This window comes from Emydura macquarii, unplaced genomic scaffold, assembly GCF_026122565.2.
Source record: "Emydura macquarii macquarii isolate MOO-44397 ecotype Brisbane River unplaced genomic scaffold, CSIRO-AGI_Emac_v2 contig_1002, whole genome shotgun sequence".
Taxonomy (NCBI): Eukaryota; Metazoa; Chordata; order Testudines; family Chelidae; genus Emydura; species Emydura macquarii.
The window spans coordinates 869,353-888,682 of record NW_027131139.1 but is presented as its reverse complement, the minus strand read 5'-3'; the positions used below and the strand labels follow the sequence as shown (position 1 = coordinate 888,682).

General features: G+C 47.7%; 1 protein-coding gene across 1 annotated transcript in view; it reads right to left on the bottom strand.

The window, feature by feature from the left end:
* Positions 1-11,929, bottom strand: part of MCOLN1 (mucolipin TRP cation channel 1) — a 28,773-nt gene extending 16,844 nt beyond the window's left edge. Inside the window, exons 1-4 of the mRNA XM_067544593.1 lie at positions 11,877-11,929; positions 8,612-8,829; positions 981-1,148; positions 676-835 (exon numbers count right to left, since the gene is read on the bottom strand). Of these exons, the coding sequence (XP_067400694.1) occupies positions 676-835; positions 981-1,148; positions 8,612-8,829; positions 11,877-11,916 (586 nt within the window). The 5' untranslated portion in view covers positions 11,917-11,929. The remainder of the gene's footprint in view (positions 1-675; positions 836-980; positions 1,149-8,611; positions 8,830-11,876) is intronic.
* Positions 11,930-19,330: the final 7,401 nt, after the last annotated feature.

Below are 19,330 nucleotides of genomic sequence, written 5' to 3'. Positions count from 1 at the left end.
GGACTGCCCAGCCCCCAGGATGGAGCCAGAGAGGAGCAGAGGCCAAGGACCTAAGCCTGCTTTTCAGACATGAGCTGGTCTAAGCCAAGCCACCCCTCACATATTTACAGAGCATGTTAGCATGGAGTCTGTCCCACTGCACGATGGGCAGCCATCGCTGGCTGGGTGCAACACCCCCTGCAGCAGACAACGCCTGCCTAAAGGCATTCCCAGCCACCCCATCCCCCGCAAGGCAGGGGCAAGGCTCCAGAGAACTCACCTGCCAGTGGAGAGCTCCCCCACCTCACCTGGGATTTAGCCTGAGAAAGGCCTCGAGTGCACCCACCTTCCCTGGCACAGCTGGGGCTATAAACCACTCGGACTCACTTTGCCCCCACCAAGGTGTGTGGTGCTCCAAGGGAGAGATGCAGGACAAGAGCCTAGGCAGAGACGGGGGCACAGACAGCAAGCCCACACTCTGCAGGGCATTGCCCCTTTACCCAACTAAGGCTTCAGCCCTGCCAGACAGTCGGTGCCCGAGCCTGTCATGCAGCTTGGGCACCACATGATATTCACCAGGCCAGCTGTGCACTCACGCTGAGTGTGTGGGAGCCAGCACCAGCCCATGGGGCCCAGCAGAGAGCCTGATACCAGTCCAGGGGCCCAGGAGCACCCAGTAGCCTGGGGCTCACTTACCTGTGATGATCTTAGGGTCAATGTTAAAAGTGTCGTTGGCTGGGTCGATCTGCCCTTTGCGGTAGTACTGCTGGCACAGCATGAGGGCCGACTGGTTCCCGCCGCACTCCCCATGCACGTAGGCGTAGCGCCCGATCGTCTCGTTAGGGATGGCCAAGTACTGGGGAAAGAGGAGACTTCACCATCCTGCCCCAGAGCCTGTCAGCAGTGCTCCGCCATGCGCCACAGACAACCATCAGGCTCAGCTCCACACCACTCCTCCCACCCAACCCACCTAGGTCTCCCAGTACTCCAGTACCTCTCACCTTCTCCACAGCATAGAACATGTGATCATAGAGGTCCCTCTGCGTATAGACAGCGTAAGTGTCCTCCGACCCATCCACATAGTCCTTCAGGAACAGGTGTTTGAAAGCAATGGTGTTCTCCTCCTTGAATGTCACCACCATCTGATTGCTGAGCCCAAAGAGGATGAGCTGCAGAAGGGGATAGAAGGATGAAACCTTGGCAACAGCTTACCATTGGAGTCTGTCCTTCTGAAGAACTACCAGCTTCACTCACTTGCACAGCCTCTATTACACAATGGCCATCAGCCTTCTGAGTGTCACACTCTCATCTAGTCAACCCGACGCAAAACCAGGTTTCTATAATCACCAGAACTACCTCTCTGGCTAGCACAGTAAGAGCTGGAGGAGAGGAGCAATGACTGATGATCATATCTGGCAGCAGTAGAGTGCTCTAGGAGCTTCCACTGACCGGTACAATTCTACAGAGGACGCGTGGTTTGCGACCGTAGTTCTAAGCGGTGTTACATTAGGCTATTGGGGTCTCTGAGCATTGTGATGGCTCCTATCTCTGCAATAAGCTCCCATGTCCTTGATATTTTTAGGAACAAAGTTGCAGTCATCTTTGAGGATGAAAGCCATACTCCATCCCAAACTATGCCTTCTGCTTCTTCGTGTTGAACACAGCCACCTTCCCATCAATAACTGGGAAGTGGGGTGTGTCTGGAGTAAGGAGAAATAAGGGACATTTATCATTATTAAATGTCAAAGATGTCACATTTCCCCTTGTATAGCTAGAGCTACTCAGACAGGAACACAGGACTGCCAGACCAGATCAGAACCAAGATGCACCTAGCCAACCACCAGATGCTGCAGAGCAGGGTGTGAGAAGCCCGCAGGAGCAAATGAGGGATATCAGTCCGCATCTAGGGCTCACACTAGTCACTGCAGACCTGGAGCAGGAGGTTCAATATCCCTTCCACATCCCTTGTTATACTCATAACTCTGGATCCTGTTAGCTGTATAAACATCCAATCCCTTTCCGAATCTTGCTGAGTTCTTGGCTTCAACTAGCTGAGGTTAGTCCTGCTTTGAGCAGGGGGTTGGACTAGATGACTTCCTGAGGTCCCTTCCAACTCTAATATTCTATGATTCTATGACTCAAGGCAGAACTGCAGCACAAGCTTCTCAATCTGATCACATAGCAAAAGGTGGAAAATTTAAAGCTGAAAAGAGGAAATACTTTTCCACTCAAAGTCATTCTTTTAGCCGTATGTCTGCCCTGGCTTTTCAGTCTCTCTTCACAGGAGAATTTTCCCCTGCCCTTGATCATTCTCACCCCGCTTCTCTGAACCCCTCTAGCTCTTCAGAATCCTGTGTGAAGTGAGGTTCTCAGCACTGCAGTGTCCAGATGGGGCTGCACTGCTGATTAGATAAAGGCATTAGACTATTCTCTGGTTACTTACTAGCCCACTCTTTCTGCATCTGCACTTTGTTTTTCTGACTACAGCTGCACATTGAGCAGAATTCTCCAATGTGCTATCTATAATGACAGTCAAGTCCCTTTCCTGGGAGATAGCTCATTTAAACCCACCAGGTGCAGTTCAAATTTTTCCTTCCAATGTGCTTTGCATTTATCAACATGAAATTTTATGGCACCATGCTGCCTATTCATCCAGGCTGGTTAGATGTCTCCGAAGTTCCCCATAGTCCTCTCTGGTCCTCACCAACCTTATCAAGAGCAGAGAGAACTGTCTGTCAGGAACTTCAGAGATGCAAAGAAAAGTTATTGGTGCTTAAATCCATTGGTATAACGGCACAGGAACTTTCTTCTGAGAGCTCAGACTGACTATACATGGGAAGACATTTGCTCTTTTGATCTAAAACTTTTCTTGGGTCACAGATGACTAATATGAACAAAGGGCAGAGTGGGGAATTTGCAGACAGCTCAGGGGATGGTCTTATGACATATCCTGTGCCTTGGAGTTTTCCGTAACACATCCTGATATACTGCAGTATCTCACTGCAGCCTCCCTACGCTGAAGTTATCATCTAGGAATACTTTGGATCTTAGACTAGAAGCAGACTAGGCTTCGCAACAGTCAATTGCCTGCATATTATTTGACTAGTCAAACACTGTCATTCCAGCAAGAATAGGCGGCAGCCTACCCTTCTGATTGCATCACGGTGCCATTCTTTCATCTTTTAGAATTTCATTTCATTGTGATTTGCATTTTTATGAGTTAAAATATCTCAAGTAACTTGGTTTTTTTGTAATTAGGCATAAGCATTTAAGGCTGGGCCTACCGGAGACCATAAAGCCTTATTCTTTTTCTTTTTTTTTTTCCGTATTCTAACAAATTAGAGTTTCAGAATATTTGACCAATGCCTCACAGGTCAACTCACCAATTACTTTTTGACTGGTCAAATGCCCTACCCTAAATCACTAAGGACTTGTCTACACTCAAAAACTAAGTGAACAAAATATATGTCGACTTGCAGCCCTCGCAGTAACTACTGCAATGGCTGATGTCCACACTACCCTCCCTGGGTCGGTGGATTGCATCCTCACCAGGAGCACTTCCACTGACCTAAGAGGGGCTGTGTCAGCTGACAGACCAGGCTCTCAGCTCCCTGCCTGGAGCCCCACAAGTTGGCTCCCAGGTGGGCTGCTTCCCCCCCCCCCCCCCATTCCTGCCAGGAGCAGCCCCAAGCTTCTCCCATCCCCATTCCCCAACGGGAGCCAGGGGAAGCTGCCAGAGGCTTACCTCCTCCCTGTTCTAGGAGGAAGCAGTCCAGGGCTTCTCACCCCTGAGGAGTGGGGTCCAGCTGCCTGGCTTCTCACCTCCCCCTGCTCCCTACCAGGAGCCAGGAAGCCTTGTCAATGTCATGGCTCAATTGATAAGGTTGCCGGGAGCCAGGCTCCAGTAGCCCAGGCTTCTCGCCCCTCTTCCAATCTGGAGCGGGAACCAGTGGCCCTGGGCTGGGGCTTTCAAGAATGACAGCCCCACCACCAACATAAGGAGACACAATGTCTACATTGACACCGCGTTGCCCTAGCTATGTCAACAACAGCCCTATACCTCTCATCGAGGTGGTTTTATTTTGTTGAAAAAAACAGAGCACTTTTGTCGGCAGAGGGGTGACTGCAGTGTGTACACCAGCACTGTTTTGTCGACAAAATTGTCTAGCATAGACCAGGCCTCAGTGAGGTAAGGCCTTCCCCTTGACAGGAATTTTACTCCAGCTATTGTTTCCTTTTAACTGGGTCTTTTCTATGTCTTTAGCCAGTAAAATTTCATTGATGGCTGTAATGGACAGTGACTTTTTTAAAGTTAAAGTGCAGTTCTGCCTTGAAACATGCCCATGTGACAAATGGATTCCTTTACTCAGCAGATGTGGGAGAGGGAGTCAGCTGGATCTGATGGCTTCCGAGAACAAGCAGCCTGCTTTTCACAGAATGCCTGGGTAAGAAACTAGGGCTGCGTCTATGCTGCGGAGCCCAGGCTGCCATAGCTATGACAGCCAAGCCCCCTAGCAGAAAAAGCGTACAGCCACAAGAGTCTTTCTACTACTGCTACAGGAATGCTAACTCTCCGCACAATAGCTACTACATAAGAGAAGCGCCCTTCCATAAGCATTGCGCATCTACAGTGGCGTTCTGTGGGCACTGGTCTGTGGCTGGGAGGTGGGGTGGGTTTTCACATTCCTGATTGATGTAGCTATGCCAGTACAAGTTTTAAATGCAGAGCAAGCCTAGAACAGTTTGTGCTCCCTCTCACACCTCCAAGGTCACACCCACCCACACAGGGCATTAAAAGGAGCTGCATCCCTTACCCAAATCTGGAGTCCCAGCCCTCCTTCCACACCTTCCCTGGTGCCTCCTGTGCAGAGTTTATTCAAACTGCCTGTTAGCTGCTGAAACCAGAAAGCTTTGCTAATTAATGCAAATCCAGCTGGGTGAGCAGCATGGGGTAAAGGGAAACCTCCAGAGATTGTAAGAACAAGCTGAAAAGCAGGAAAGGATAGAACTCACCATATGAAGTGCATGGGGGTATCTGCAAACATAGGGGCAGCATGAAGAGGGTGGAGCTGGGGAGGAGAGATGACAAAAGAAGATGGTAGAGAGAGCCTAGATGGGAAACAGAGAGCTGCAAGGAGACACCTAGGCAGGATGGGAAGAAACAACCTTGAACCAAATAAGACCAGTGAGGGGATTGGAATCAGGAGGAGACAGAAGAGGAAGATGACCTTTGCGGCTGCATTTGGATATGAGGGGCGGGGGTGGGACGCTGGCTGGATTAGAGGGACCATTTACGATATTATTTAACATCAATATTTCAAAATTACAATAATTTGTATGAGGTAGGCGGTCAGGTACCATTAGAAAGGTTATACTTTGTGAAGTATGATATTTGTTGTGTATTTGTATTGTAAGCTACGGACAGGTTTGATTTATCTGTATTTCAACTTGTGCTGTGTTTGTGGGTGACACCCCAAACAGGATGGCAACAACAATAAGCCTGCTTAATGGCCCATTAAGGGAACACACAGGTACAATAAGCCCAGGGACAGAAGCCAGGGCTACACCTTTATGAGTCATTAGGACTTGCCCAGGTGACCCTGGACTCCCTCATGTTTCTGTAAATTTCCACAAGCAGCATGGCAGAGGGACATAAAAGGCAGCTGCTCCATTCCATGTTCCAGTCTTCATTCCTGCTTCCTACCTCTGGACCAACTCATTTGCAACTGAAGCTGTGAAACAAAGGACTGAGACTCATCCAGGTACTGGATTCACACCAGAGGGACTATATAAGCCTGCAAACTCCACAATTCTACTGAAAACATGATATGTTTGGACTTTCAAATCATTTGCATGTATCTGATTGTTTTAATCATATAACACCTCTCACTGTGTTTGTTTCTTTCCTTTTATAATAAACCTTTAGTTTGAGTCACTGAAGGATTGACTGGAAGCCTGGTATTTTGGGTAAGATCCAAACTTATATTGATCTGGTAATGTGGATGACCCTTTGGGGTCAAGAGAATTTTTTGGTAAAGAGTACAGAGTTTTAATAACTTATCTCTTTACTGGACCTAGTGGCTGATTGGGAGCCAGGGACTGAAATGCAGTAAAGGGAGCTGTACATTTCTTGTTGTAGCTTTTTGATAACCACAGTGGGGAATCAGAAGCACTGTTTGTGATTGGTTGGTGAATTTACTGCAGTGTTAGCCACCAGTTTGGGAGAATCTGCTCTCTGATTTTGCAGCATGCCCTAACCTTGGCATTTTCAGGTGGCTACCCTCTAGGCACGTATGGATCTCAAGGAAGATGAGCTTCTGGGAGACCCTAGAAGAATACATTGGAGCTGCTGAAGTGATGCCAGAACTGTGATCTTTAAAGCTCTCTCTGTTGGTGGATTCGAGGAGGGAAGTTTTATTAATGACTCAGATCTAGACTCCAGAATTTCACTTCTAGATGTGCTGCTTGCAAAGGGAGGTCTTTCCAGGCATGAGGGTTTTCTCATGGAAGTTGCTTGGCCAGAGGCTATGTGAATATTTTTCACCATCCACCGATTATTCTTCTCCCTGCCCTTAAGTGCTTTGGATTTTCCCCTTGACATTCACACATTAATACAAAGACACTGTCGCTGAACAAGCTTGATACAGAAGTCACTGGGTGAAGATTCTCCGGTCTATGTGTCAGACAAGATAATCATAATGAACAATTCACAGTTACCCTTAAGGAGGGCTAGCTGATGGGTAAGCTTGATTTGAACAGCAACTTTGGAAGCAATTCCAACACTTAGATGAGTGCAGAACAGAACAGTTCAAGGAGGTTTTTCATTACAACACTGCCTACCATTACATCCACTCCTAGAGGAGTTACCCAGCCAACACCAGGGGGCAGCCAAGTCCCTGTGTTCATTTACCTAGAGCCCCATGTAGTTTCAAGCCTATTGAACTGCACAATTATATTGCGCAACTCCACGGAGCTCCAGCTTCTGCTTCCTCTGCCTCCTTTAACTCCAGCTCCTAATATCTGCTTAAGGCAGAAAGGGAAAGAGTTAATTCTCCCATCAATACAACATGGTGTCTGCAAATTCAAACACAAGGCAGGAAATGCCTGAGCTGAGGTTCCAACAGCAGCATTAGTTATGTCACATTGCACATATGCCCCAATCTTACATACCTAGAGCACTCAGAACTCAGAGTCAATGGGAAGTTAAGTTATGCAAAGAACGCAGCACAGCCAATCTCATTTGCAAATGCTCATCAGAGCATTAGATGTGCAGTGTGTCCAAATTAACCTCGCTAACGATCTTAGAGCAAAAGTTCCCAAATTGTGGTGTGCTTACCCATGTGGCTACATGAGACATCTCTGGGGGGTACATGGGAGAAAGTGAGTAATGGTGGATTTTATTTATTAATTATTTTGCTTATTGCATTTTCATGATAGGCTACTCAGACAAAGCTCTAAAACTCTTCCGGAATTTATATAAATATAGTAGCTAATTTACTTCAAGATGTTTCAATGAGAACACAGATACACAGAGAACTGACATGGAGCCCTCACCTCCAATCACCATATAGTGAGGGTTCAGTTGCCCAGCAACTATCTAGTCTAACCAAGCTCAGAATAAGAGTGAAATGTGGACAGCTGGCCAAAGGCAGGTAATGTTAAGAAGAACACACAAAGTAACAGTGATGAGATGAGAAAGACAGGGTATGTGGGTAGCTGGTAGACCTGGAAGGAGGTTCGCAATAAGAAAAGTTTGCAAACCTCAATCTTAGAGGAAACTCAGGTTAAAAACAACCATTACAAAAGTTACCTTCCCCATGTTATCACCAACATCTTTGCTTAATTCTTCCGATTGACTAAATCCAATTTACTTTTCAGCAGCAGTGACAGTTTTCCCTTTTGCATTGCTCTCCACTTGCAAAATGAAGAGACCAGCTCATCAGTTTATACAAAACCACCCTTTGTAGAAGAGCAAGACTTTCCCTGACCGGACTAATTTTAATTTGTCTCCAGCCTCTCACGTGCTTAGCACAGGCCTGCAATGGCATGGCTGGTTGCAATCACCGAAGGAGGACGATGGTTTCAAGAGATATTTCTATGGATTTTGTTTTTACAAAACCTGACCTGAGCCAGCAGGGCCCTTTCCATTTCGGAAAGACTGAGCACAAGCCTAAGAATGCAGCCTTCCTGCGGCGCTGATGGAGGTCTGTGCATCCAATGCACTATCCTAGGGGCTGTGCAGAGCAAACACTTTCAGGGTAGATGCTGCTCTGCTGAACATGCTGCCCATTGACCAGTGTTCCAAGCTAGTTCTCAGCAAGCAAAGCAATCAGATAGCCAGGCCATTTCCTCACATTCCCATCATGTGACTGATTATAGACCATGCGGTTTCAAAATACTGATCTTTCAGTCAGTGGGCTCAGCCTGCATACAGAGCCTGCCTGAGTGCCCCAGCTAGCATTACTACCCCAGAGCAAGCAGTACTCCAGGCTGCCCGATAAACAGGAGACAAGCATTATCCTGAACACTGGAACCAGAATGACATGGGCTGCAGGTCAGCACAGCCCAAACAGAGGACAGTGCTTTGGTGAGCACACCCTCTTCTCCATGCCCCCAGCCAGCCCCCACACACCTGGATGGTGACAATGATGATCTTGATGATCTGCAGCACCAGCTTGAATGGTTTGCGGCCCTTGGCACGGAACTTGTCACACGGGCTCATGAAGAAGTACTTGAGACGCCTGCGTAAGTCTTCTTCCTCAGGCAGGATGGAAGTGGAGCCCATGCCTGCTCCAGCCCCCCCATCTTGAGAGCCATAGCTAGTCACAGGGGTCAGCAGCTTCTGTGTCTCTGGGTGGGAGTGGGGGGAGGTGGAAGAAACAGGGATACAAATATAAGTCACCATGGCCCTCACCTCGCTGATACAAGAGATGTTTCAGAGCTGCTCACCTGCCCCCAAACCTAGGAGAGATTTCAGATTCTGGCCAGGTTTAGCCGGCTTGCTCTCCCCCCTCTTGTTCCCTCCCTCCCACCCCCTCTCAGGCTCCAGGAAAGTGGTTGGTCTTGTCAGCCTAATTTAACTCCAGTTCCTAAACAAAGATCTGAATATTGGGTGGTTGGGAGAGGGGGCAAGACATCCACCCTTCTTTGCAGAATTATGCCCTTGTCTTTAGAGGTGGGGGTGCAGGTGTTTATCAAGCAGTTTAAATCCCCAGGCTCCATAATCTTTACAACTGAACACTTCACCATCTGTATGTCCAACAAAATCACTTCTCCCATGACCCATCTGGATGTGCCCTATGACAGGAACCTCGTGGATCTTTGGTTCCTCAGATGAGTCAGACGGACGATCAACAGGTCATGAGGATTTCTCACCAGAAAGATGATTTATTTACTGCCTGGCACTGGCCTTAGCAATGACCTAGATAGCAACCCCCTGGGGACTGGCCAGATGATTTCATGTCTTCACAGGACTCAGAAGCAACACAAGGTTATAATTTAAACACCACTCAGGAAGTTGTTAGGCGCTCTACAGAGCTACAGACAACACAGGCCCTGCCCTGAGGAATCTATCACTAGCTTTAGACAGGAGTGTAACAAACAAAGAGGGGAGGGATTAGGGTTAAGCAGGAAGATCTCATGGTGAAACAAAGTAACACCTTCATGATAGATCGACTTTAATAGGGCAACACTTGCAGGTGACAGGAGAAACAGGGTCTTCAGGGAGCTCTGGATGAGGAAAGGGCTGAGCACATGTAAAGGTAAAGCATTACAGAGGAGTCTCCGACACCCTCATTCCATTGCCTCCATCTCAAAAAAGATATATTAGAATAGGCAAAGGTACAGAAAAGGGCAACAAAAATGATTAGTAGTATGCAAAAGCTTCCATATGAGGAGCGATTAATGAGACTGGAACTTTTCAGCTTGGAAAATAAGATGACTAAGGGGGGATATAATAGAGGTCTAAAAAATCATGACTGGTGTGGAGAAAGTAAATAAGGAAGTGTTATTTATCCTTCTCATAACACAAAAACTAAGGGTCACTAAATGAAATGAATAGGCAGCAGGTTTAAAACAAAAGGAAATATTTCTTCACACAATGCACAGTCAATCTGTGGAACTCCTTGCAAGAGGATATTGGGAAAGCCATGACTATAACGGGGTTCAATAAAGAACTAGATACGTTCCCCGAGGACAGGTCCATCAATGGCTATTAGCCAGGATAGGCAGGGATTGCTGTTTGCCAGAGGCTAGAAATGGCTGATGGGATGGATCACTTGATGTTCTCTGTTCATTCCCTCTGAAGCACTTGGCATTGGCCACTGTCGGAAGACAGGATACTGGGCTAGATGGGCCGCTGTTCTGACCCAGTATGATCATTCTTACATTAGGTGCTCCCTAAATTCATTCTATCTGAGAAGTCAGTGCCGCTCTGAAACCAATGGGGAAGAGACCCTGTAGGATCAGGCTATTGTTACCCCAAGTGTGTATGTTCTGTTTCTGTGACATGGTCCCTCTGTCAAAGGAGCTTTCTGTATCGGTCCTGGCAGGGGAAACAGGAAACCGCACAGTCACCCCAGCATGTGCACTAGGAGTGGGAGAAGAGTCTAGGCTCCCTTCTGCCATGGAGAAGGAGTCCTGACCTTAGTTTTTAGTGAGATTCTCCTGCCAGTTCTTGCCACTCACCAGTGACAAGCAAGAAGCTTTCTCAGAGGCATGGGGTAAAGGCAAGGGGACAGAGGCATGGGGGCAGACTCAAGTCATCCATTTCTGCAGACTGTAAACCTTCGCTTTAAAAAAAAAAAAAATCCAATCCTTAGGCTTGTGAAGAAAGTTTTCCACCTGTGTCAGTGAAGCCATGTTGGCAGGCAGCTCCAGCACCACCCCAGCTCAGAACTTTCCCTGGCACTCATAGCGAGATTAACAAGACCTTGAATAGACCTTGAACCTGGTTTACTATTCAGAACCCTAGGGCAGCGGAGGAAGTTATGAGAATTATGTTCTAATGTTAAGCTAATATTGCTTAGCTGCTGCTGCTGCTTGGGAAAAGTTCTGTCACCACAAACACTGGAGCAAGCACAATCCCAAGGGTCCTTCACCCTCAGAAAACCAAAATAAAACACAGAAGCCTTGAGGCTGGGGAAGGGGCAGAATAGCTGAAGCCCACATGCCTCCTGCACGGCAGCCAGGAGAATGAGCAGCCGCCAAGATGCCCCAGAGCCACACCAGGAGTCTGAGGAAGAGTCAGAGCCAGGCTAAATGTCACTGGACCCAACACAAACCACCAGGCTGCTGGCAATGGGAGGGGTGAGGTTAGGAGAGCTACTGCAGATCCCAACAAGACCCCTGCAGATAGCTGCCCCAGAGGAAGGGGCCAGGCCAATCCAGGCTCCCTGACAAGAACCCGCGATGGGAAGGGGGGACAGCAGCAGCGCAGCCCCCGGGAGGGGATCGGGCCCCAGCACACGGCGAGGCAAGACGAGGCGCGGCCCGGGCAGCGGCCGGCGCCCACCCGATGCGTCTCCCCATGGCACCCGGAGAAGGGGGGGAACAAGACAGCGCCTCCTGCCGCCGCGGCCGGGGGCTCCAGGGCCCGAAGACAAGACGGGGCAGGGTGGGAGCCCGGCACCTTCCCCCTCCCCAGGGAGCGCGCCGGCCGCCGGCCCTAGCCGCGAGGCGCCCGCGGGCTCCAGCCCCAGCTCCGGCTGCCCAGGGAACACGCACCGCAGCCGGGCTGCGGCCGGCCCGAGGCCCTGGCGCCAGTCGGGCCGTGTCGGGGGCTGCGGACCGCGGCCTCGTCCGCAGGGGACGCGAACCCCGGGACACGCGAGGCGGCTTAGCCGGGGAACCGCAGCCCCTCGGCAGCGAGCGGGGAGAAGCCGGGCCCGGGGCCTCACCTGCGGGCGGGCTGTCGCTGGGCAGGCCGGGCGCAGACATGCTGCGGGAGCGGGAGCCCCACCACAGCGGCCCTGGCCGGCCTCTCACTCCGCGGCGGCGGCGCCACTTGCGGGCGGCTGGGCGGCTCGGATCCGCCGCTCCGCCCCCTGGCTTCCCCTCACGTGATCCCGGCCGTGCGGGCTGCCCTAGCCAGGCAGGCACCCTACCGCCGTGGAGCGCGCCGGGGCGGCTTTGCTCTGATTGGCAGGGCCGCGTCGTGCCCCTGATCCCGACTGCCCGGCATGGCTCCCCCGCTACACAGGGAGTGGGTCGGGCTCCACGCCTGTGCCCCACCCCGTCCTGCCTGCTCCGTGGGCAATGGGCCCTGCCCTGCCCTGCTCCCGGGGGCCCCTGGCCACACAGGCGCTGGGTGTCTGCTGCGCCTCTTCCGATACTGCTCGCTCCGCTCCGCGCGGTGCACTCCGGCAGCAGGTGGCACAGGCGGGGTTGGCGCATGGTGAAGCTGGCAGGGTTCAAAGAGCCGCTGGTGGGGAGATGGAGCTTGACACTTCTTCCCAGTGCCCGGCCCTGGCTCTCGTTCAGCACCGCTACTGGCCAAGTGTCCCCTGCCATCTTTCCACTCACACTGCAGTTGCCAAATAAGAGTAGATTTAACCCCGCTTCTTGTGTCACCCCCAGTGGATACATTCCCATCTGTCATTCAGTTGTTGTCCATCAGCCAGTTGTCAGTTCAAGGACCAGTGCTTATACCCAGAGTTCAAACTGGAGCGTACACCGTGTTATGTTCATAGCACGAACACAGAGGCGGTAGATAAACACATACAATGCTCTGTCTGGAAGGCTGCAGCATAACTCTGCTCTATTTCTCAGAATTCGGAACAATAACACAAGAACCCACAACAGAAAGAGACAAAGCAGGCTGCTCCCTAAAACAGAGGGGCACAACTCCACCCCTTGCTCTAGGCTGGCTGGCTGTAAACAGGCTTTGCTAGGCTCAGATCACACACTTCCCTATACAGCCTCCTTAGACTGAAAGCAGGACCAGGAAACCTCCCCCAAAATGTAAAGTACTATCTTACAATTTTATCACATTTTCAATATACTACACTGCTCCCCTGTGAATTTCTTAATTAACAAACACACAAAAAAAGTACTCAGAAGTTTAGCCTTCTGGGAGGTCTGCAATTTCATTGTGACCCGTGAAGAGAACATGATAGCTGATCTTTCTCCTGTCCCTTGTTGGTTCTCTTTGGAATCATGCCCAGCAGGAGCACTTTCACTCTCCCTCTCTTGACCATCATCTTCTAGCACCTCCTTCTCCGGCCAGCAAAACCTACACCTAACTTCAGGGCCACATCCTGTAACCATATTGAGCTTTTATCTGGTAACAGTTGATCAATGTGCCTTCATTATCTCCCCTTTTACTTGTACCACATATGGCACTGGTAACACTATCTGCTTTACCACACCTTTTCCTCACTTCATCCCTCGCCTGTAATTTCATACCAACTGACAGCATCCTAACAAGACTCATAGACTTTAAGGTCAGAAGGGACCATTATGATAATCTAGTCTGACCTCCTGCACAACGCAGGCCACAGAACCTCACCTACCCACTCCTGTAATGACCCCTAACCTATGACTGAGTTATTGAAGTCCTCAAATCATGGTTTAAAGACTTCAAGGTACAGAGAATCCACCAGCAAGTGACCCAAACCCCATGCTGCAGAGGAAGGCGAAAAACCCCTAGGTCCTCTGCCAATCTGCCCCGGAGGGAAAATTCCTTCCTGACCCCAGATATGGCGATCAGCTAAACTCTGAGCATGTGGGCAAGACTCACTAGCCAGATACCCAAGAAAAAAATTCTCTGTAGTAACTCAGAGCCCATCCCCACCTCCCTCACATCCCTTCACAGGCCATTTGGCATATTTACCATTAGTAGTCAAAGATCAGTTAGGCTGTCCCATCAGGTCCCATCAGATTAGGCTGTTCCATCAGGTCTTACCCAAATATAATGCTATCAGCCAATCCTCAATAACTAAATCAAAGATTTATTGCTAGAAGGAAAGAGGGAAGAGTTACAAATGGTTAAAAGATCAATGTGCATACAAGTGATTTTCTATGTTCATAGATCAGGATTATAGCAGTGATGGAATAAACTGCTGGTTTGTAAAAGTCTCTCTGGAATATCCCAACAGTTCAGAATCCAAAAGCATCTTAGATGTAAAGTCTGTTAGAGTCTTTCCAAGCATTTTCCAGGGTATTCCAAATAATTATTTGGAAGATCTCCATCCTGTGGCTTATACTTTCCCTGTTCAAAATTTAGTCAGACTAGAGATGAAAGGATCAAGCCTGAGGTATCACTTTTATAGCTGAAGCAGTCTGTTAAGTGTTTTGAACACAGCATGTGAGTGAGGATTCATCTGTGGTGAAGACACACTGTCTCATTACTTTGAAGTTAAGATCCTCTTTACTATGCATACACAGATAATCCAGTTATACTAAAGACAACAGTTGATCATTCATTACAGAGACAGTTAAGCTGAAGACAACTGCAGATAATATTATTAGTTCCTGTGTTACCAGAAAGAATGTAGAGAAGCCAATTTGATATTACTGAGAGAACTTTAGAGTACAGGATTACCCCTAAAAACTATTGGTATGGTAGTTTGCTCTACTGGAATTTCCAGAGAGACAATCTACCCTTGAAAAGACATGGATACAGTCCTCTGGTCAAGACAGAATACACAAGCTGTGATACTTTGAAAACAGTTTATTTAGAAGTGAACGGTTACATTAAATAGAAAGAGATAGAAATCAAGCAGGACTTGTAACCACAGAACAATATATATATATATATTCATCAGCATACAACTATTAGAAGATATATGATACAAGAAAAGTTATTCTAATGTTAGCCTATCACTATAATACTTGACACTATTAATCTAACAATACATTTATTAATCTTATACATGAACACACTATACATATATTATTACTAAAAATCCTTAACAATCTATCAACCAGCAAGCATTATCTAGGCGGTTGATGGATGGGTACAGAGGGATAATCTCACTCAGACCACAAGCATCCAACTTTATTGACATGCAGACACAGGTGGACTTTACTTACACAACCTTTAAAAACATCCTTTTGTTCATCACAGAAGGTCCTTTTGTTCTGTCCAAGGATCGCTAAAAAAGTTACCTCAGGCTCAGACACAGAGCAGGGACTCAGTTAGCCCGGTTATCTGTAAGCCTAGAGGTGCCTGTGCAGCTTCTTAACAGAAGGATTACCTAGGCTTAGACATAGATAGGAGACTCAATTAGCCCAATTTTCTAAAGCAGCGGTGCGGTATTTCGAAGAAGGCTGGGTGGTACGCGAACCGTACCACGCCACTGAATCTGCCACCTAAAGTTCCCCCCCCCCCGAAACCCTGCCGCTGAAAAGGGGCAAACGGCGGCAGGATTTCGGCGGAGGGCATTGTTCCCCCCATGTAACCTTGCCACCACTGAAAGTCCCCTCCCCGCCGCCAAAAGGAACAACCCCGGATAGGAGGGCTGCAGAACAATGGCCAGCGTAATGGCCCATTAAGGCCTTCCCAGGTGCGAGGAACCCAGAGAAAGAAGCCAGCATCACCAACGAGTCACCAGAACCTGCTTACGTGACTGGACCCCAGGCTCACCTGAAGAGTCACCAGGATTGGCCCATGTGACTCTGGACTCCATTTTAGCTCCAGCAAAGTTCACAGGCCACATGGCGAAAAGACAGAGGGTATATAAGATCAAGCGAGAGAAACCATTTTTGTCTTTGCTCCTGTCCAGTCTGCAGACATACACCTACCTCTGGATCTATTCATCTTGCAACTGAACTGAACGACCTAGACCCATCCAGGTACTGGATGTGAACCAGAGGGGACTATACAAGCCTGCAACTCCACAATTCTTCCAGAAACCTGAAGTATATGGACTTTTAATCATTTGTATATCTGTGATTCACTTTAACCCTTTAACATTTCTCTCATGGTTGATTTCTTTCTTTTTACAATAAACCTTTAGTTTAGATACTAAAGGAGTGGCTGCCAGCGTGGTATTTTAGGTAAGACCCAAACTTATATTGATCTGGTGCTGTGGCTGACCCTTTGGGGTCAGAGGGAACCTTTTTAGCAAAGAGCAGAGAGTTTAAGTAACTGGTCTCTTTGCTGGACCTGGTGCTGATTTGGGAGCCTGGAGCTGAACTGCAGTGAAGGGGGCTGTGGGCATTTGTGGACTGGCTTCGTGATATCCAGTGTGGGGTAATCAGAAGCAGTTCGTGGCTGGTTGGGAAGCCGGGCTTTAGTGTCACCCACCAGCGTGGGGAGAATATGCTCTCCTTTTGCAGCCTGCCCTGACGTTGGCATTGTCAGTTGGCTACCCTGGGCACGGGTCGTATAACAATGCTCACCCCTGTTCAGATGTTTTCGGGATGTCATGAGGATGAGGTTCTTTTCTTCCAAGTGATTTCAGCTCTTCTTCTTTAGATAGTCAGCTCTCCCTCCATTCAGCTCTTCTTCGCCTCAGGTGATCTCAGCTCTCTACAAAGCTTAGCCAGCTGACTGTGGGCTTTATATACGGTTTGGTCACCCACGCTCAGCCAAACAGCTTGAAGGCCACCTGATATGCTAATCAGACTGCCTGCCATGTTAATTAGGTTCTGATGTAAAAACACTAAGCTAATCAATTACTTAGTGACCCATCCATGCCTAGAGTAGCCACCTGAAAATGCCAAGGTCAGGGCAGGCTGCAAAAGGAGAGCAGATTCTCTCAACTCTGGTGGGTGACACTGAAGTCAGACTTCCCAACCAGCCACAAACTGTGCTTCTGATTCCCCACACTGGTTATCAAGAAACTAAAACAAAAATATACACAGACCCCTTTACTGCATTTCAGTCTCTGGCTCCCAGTCGGCCACTAGGTCCAGTAAAGAGATAAGCTATTTAAAACTCTATGCTCTTTACCAGAAAGGTTCTCCTGACCTCAAAGGGTCAGCCACATTACCAGATCAATATAAGTTTGGATCTTACCCAAAATACCATGCTGCCAGCCAATCCTTTAGTAGCTAAAACTAAAGGTTTATTTTAAAGGAAAGAAACAAACACGGTGAGAGATGTTAAATGATTAAAGTAATCACATACATACAAATTATTGGAAAGTCCATATATATCAGGTTTCCAGTGGAATTGTGGAGTGTGCAGGCTTGTATCGTCCCTCTGGTGCACATACAGTACCTGGATGAGTCTCAGTCCTTTGATCCACAGCTTTAGTTGTAGATGAATTGATCCAAAGGAATGAAGACTAAATAGTCCATGTGCATAGTTTGTTCAAATTCTCCCATGAGAATTAGCAAGGTGATTCCAGGCTGGTGTTGGGATCTCAATCTTGTGATCCAAACTTTCCCTGACAAGCTTGGACAGATTTGAGATTAAAAGGATCGGTCCACTAGGGTCTTTTATAGATCCATGCAGGCTGACCCAATATTTTCTTAACAGCAGGTATCTCCTTGAACAATTAATAGATGATTACTTGGGACTCTGAAGTACCACGTCCTATTTCCTGAGCACACCAGTAACTAGTTATATTAGCACAAGATAATTGGCCATTTACAACCATTTACAGTATTTACGATTTAAACTTCAAAGAGAAATACAAACAATAGTATTGTTACATTCAAAGTTCCATCTAAATCTTCATATGCTCCTTTTGAACTCTTAATCAATAGAACAGTGATGGACAGGGAAGCAGTTTTTCTACATTGCTAACCTCTGACGAGATACGTAAATAACATCAAATAACTACCAACAATACACTTGCATATCAAAGCTCTAGTCTACTTATAAGGAGTGGCCCTCACTACCTTGTATTTTCCTATATTATATCTTAAAAGGTCAGAGTTGGGCCATGCAATTTGCAAAGTTGCTTGGCTTTTTCGGGTCTAGTGTCACAGCCTCACCTTTTATGCTAATTATCCTTGCCATCTATGCTAATTAGCCTGGCCTTCTATGCTAATAAGAAGGGCAGGGCAGGAAGTTATGTGCCAGGGAATGGGGGGGTGGGGTATGTTAGGCGTGAGAATGTCAAAATGGATAGGGAAGGGGCTAGGAATGAGGAGGAGGGAATCCCCCTTCCAACTGCCATTTCTCAGCTGTCACTTGCTGGATCCTTCCCACCACCAATCGCTGTCCAAGAATCCCATTCCCAAAACCAGTCATTACTCTAAATGCTACAAATGTCCCAACACTGATACCACTCTTCTCAAACACTCAATCCATCAATCTCAGAATTTTTTAAGACCCCTTTTGAGGCTTTTCTGCAAGCCTTTATTTCAACATTCTTTTTGGCCATTCAGACAACTAAAGCAAAAATCTTGGGCTACACCTGCAGTGTCTCACATCTTTGATCTTAAGGTTAACTGAACCATTCGGATACCTAATGTAAGGCAATTAAGACATGAAAGGGAATTAGCATCTACAAGCTAATTTGGTTACATTGTTAAATGTCTAACAAGATATTGACAGATAAATGGACTTAGCATCTACCCTTGATTTCTATTACTACAAATGAATGAGTTGATGATTGCCACTCTAGTGCACCTCTTTGAAATTCACATACAATGAGTTGTCTTGATACAATTGCAATGCCTCTTGTTAAGTTGTTATGGCCTGCCAGTGCTTGTTAAGTTGTCAAATTGTTATGTTAAGTTGGCTGGTCTGCCAGTGTCACTCTAAGCTTTTTGGGATTATTACTCATAGGTGCCATGGCAAAAATAACCATTCTCCATGGATAACTCCTCTTTCCTGAAACAGTAAGGGCCAAGTCGCTCTTCAGTTATGTTATTGGTTGCCATGAAAGTGCTTAGTGCATCACCCTAACCAGAGACTGCCCCCTTTGGGGGCTGTAAATAGCAATTGCCCCTGGTGGATGTGTGCTAGTCCATGCTCTGTCCTGTGAGATTCTGCCTGCCCCCAAGATCTGCCTGCTCCAGTGTTTCTGTCCACCTGATTGATCCTCTCTTGTATCCTTGCTGAACTAGTTCTCCGCACCTTTTTGTCCTGCTCCTTGCCAGTCTGTTGAGGGGCGCACTCCACCTCTTTCCCTGAACAAAAATCAATGTGCAATTGGTTTGCCTGATTACCTGTATCTATCACCAGGGGTGGTTTGATTAAACACAGACACTGGGTAAGGCAACATGAGTAAACAATTTATTTGGGACTGGTTACCGGTGGAATAGGGCAATGACTGAAATAAACCCACAAATCCCAACGAACAAAAGACTGGTGTCGAGATAATGGGAGTTGAACTCCAGTCCCACTACCTCAAACTTAATCCTTGGGCTTCCAATCTTTTGCTAACACTTTACGGTTTTTCTTCCTTCCCTCCAGGGAATGCTGGTCATGATCTCTCCTGGATGCTTC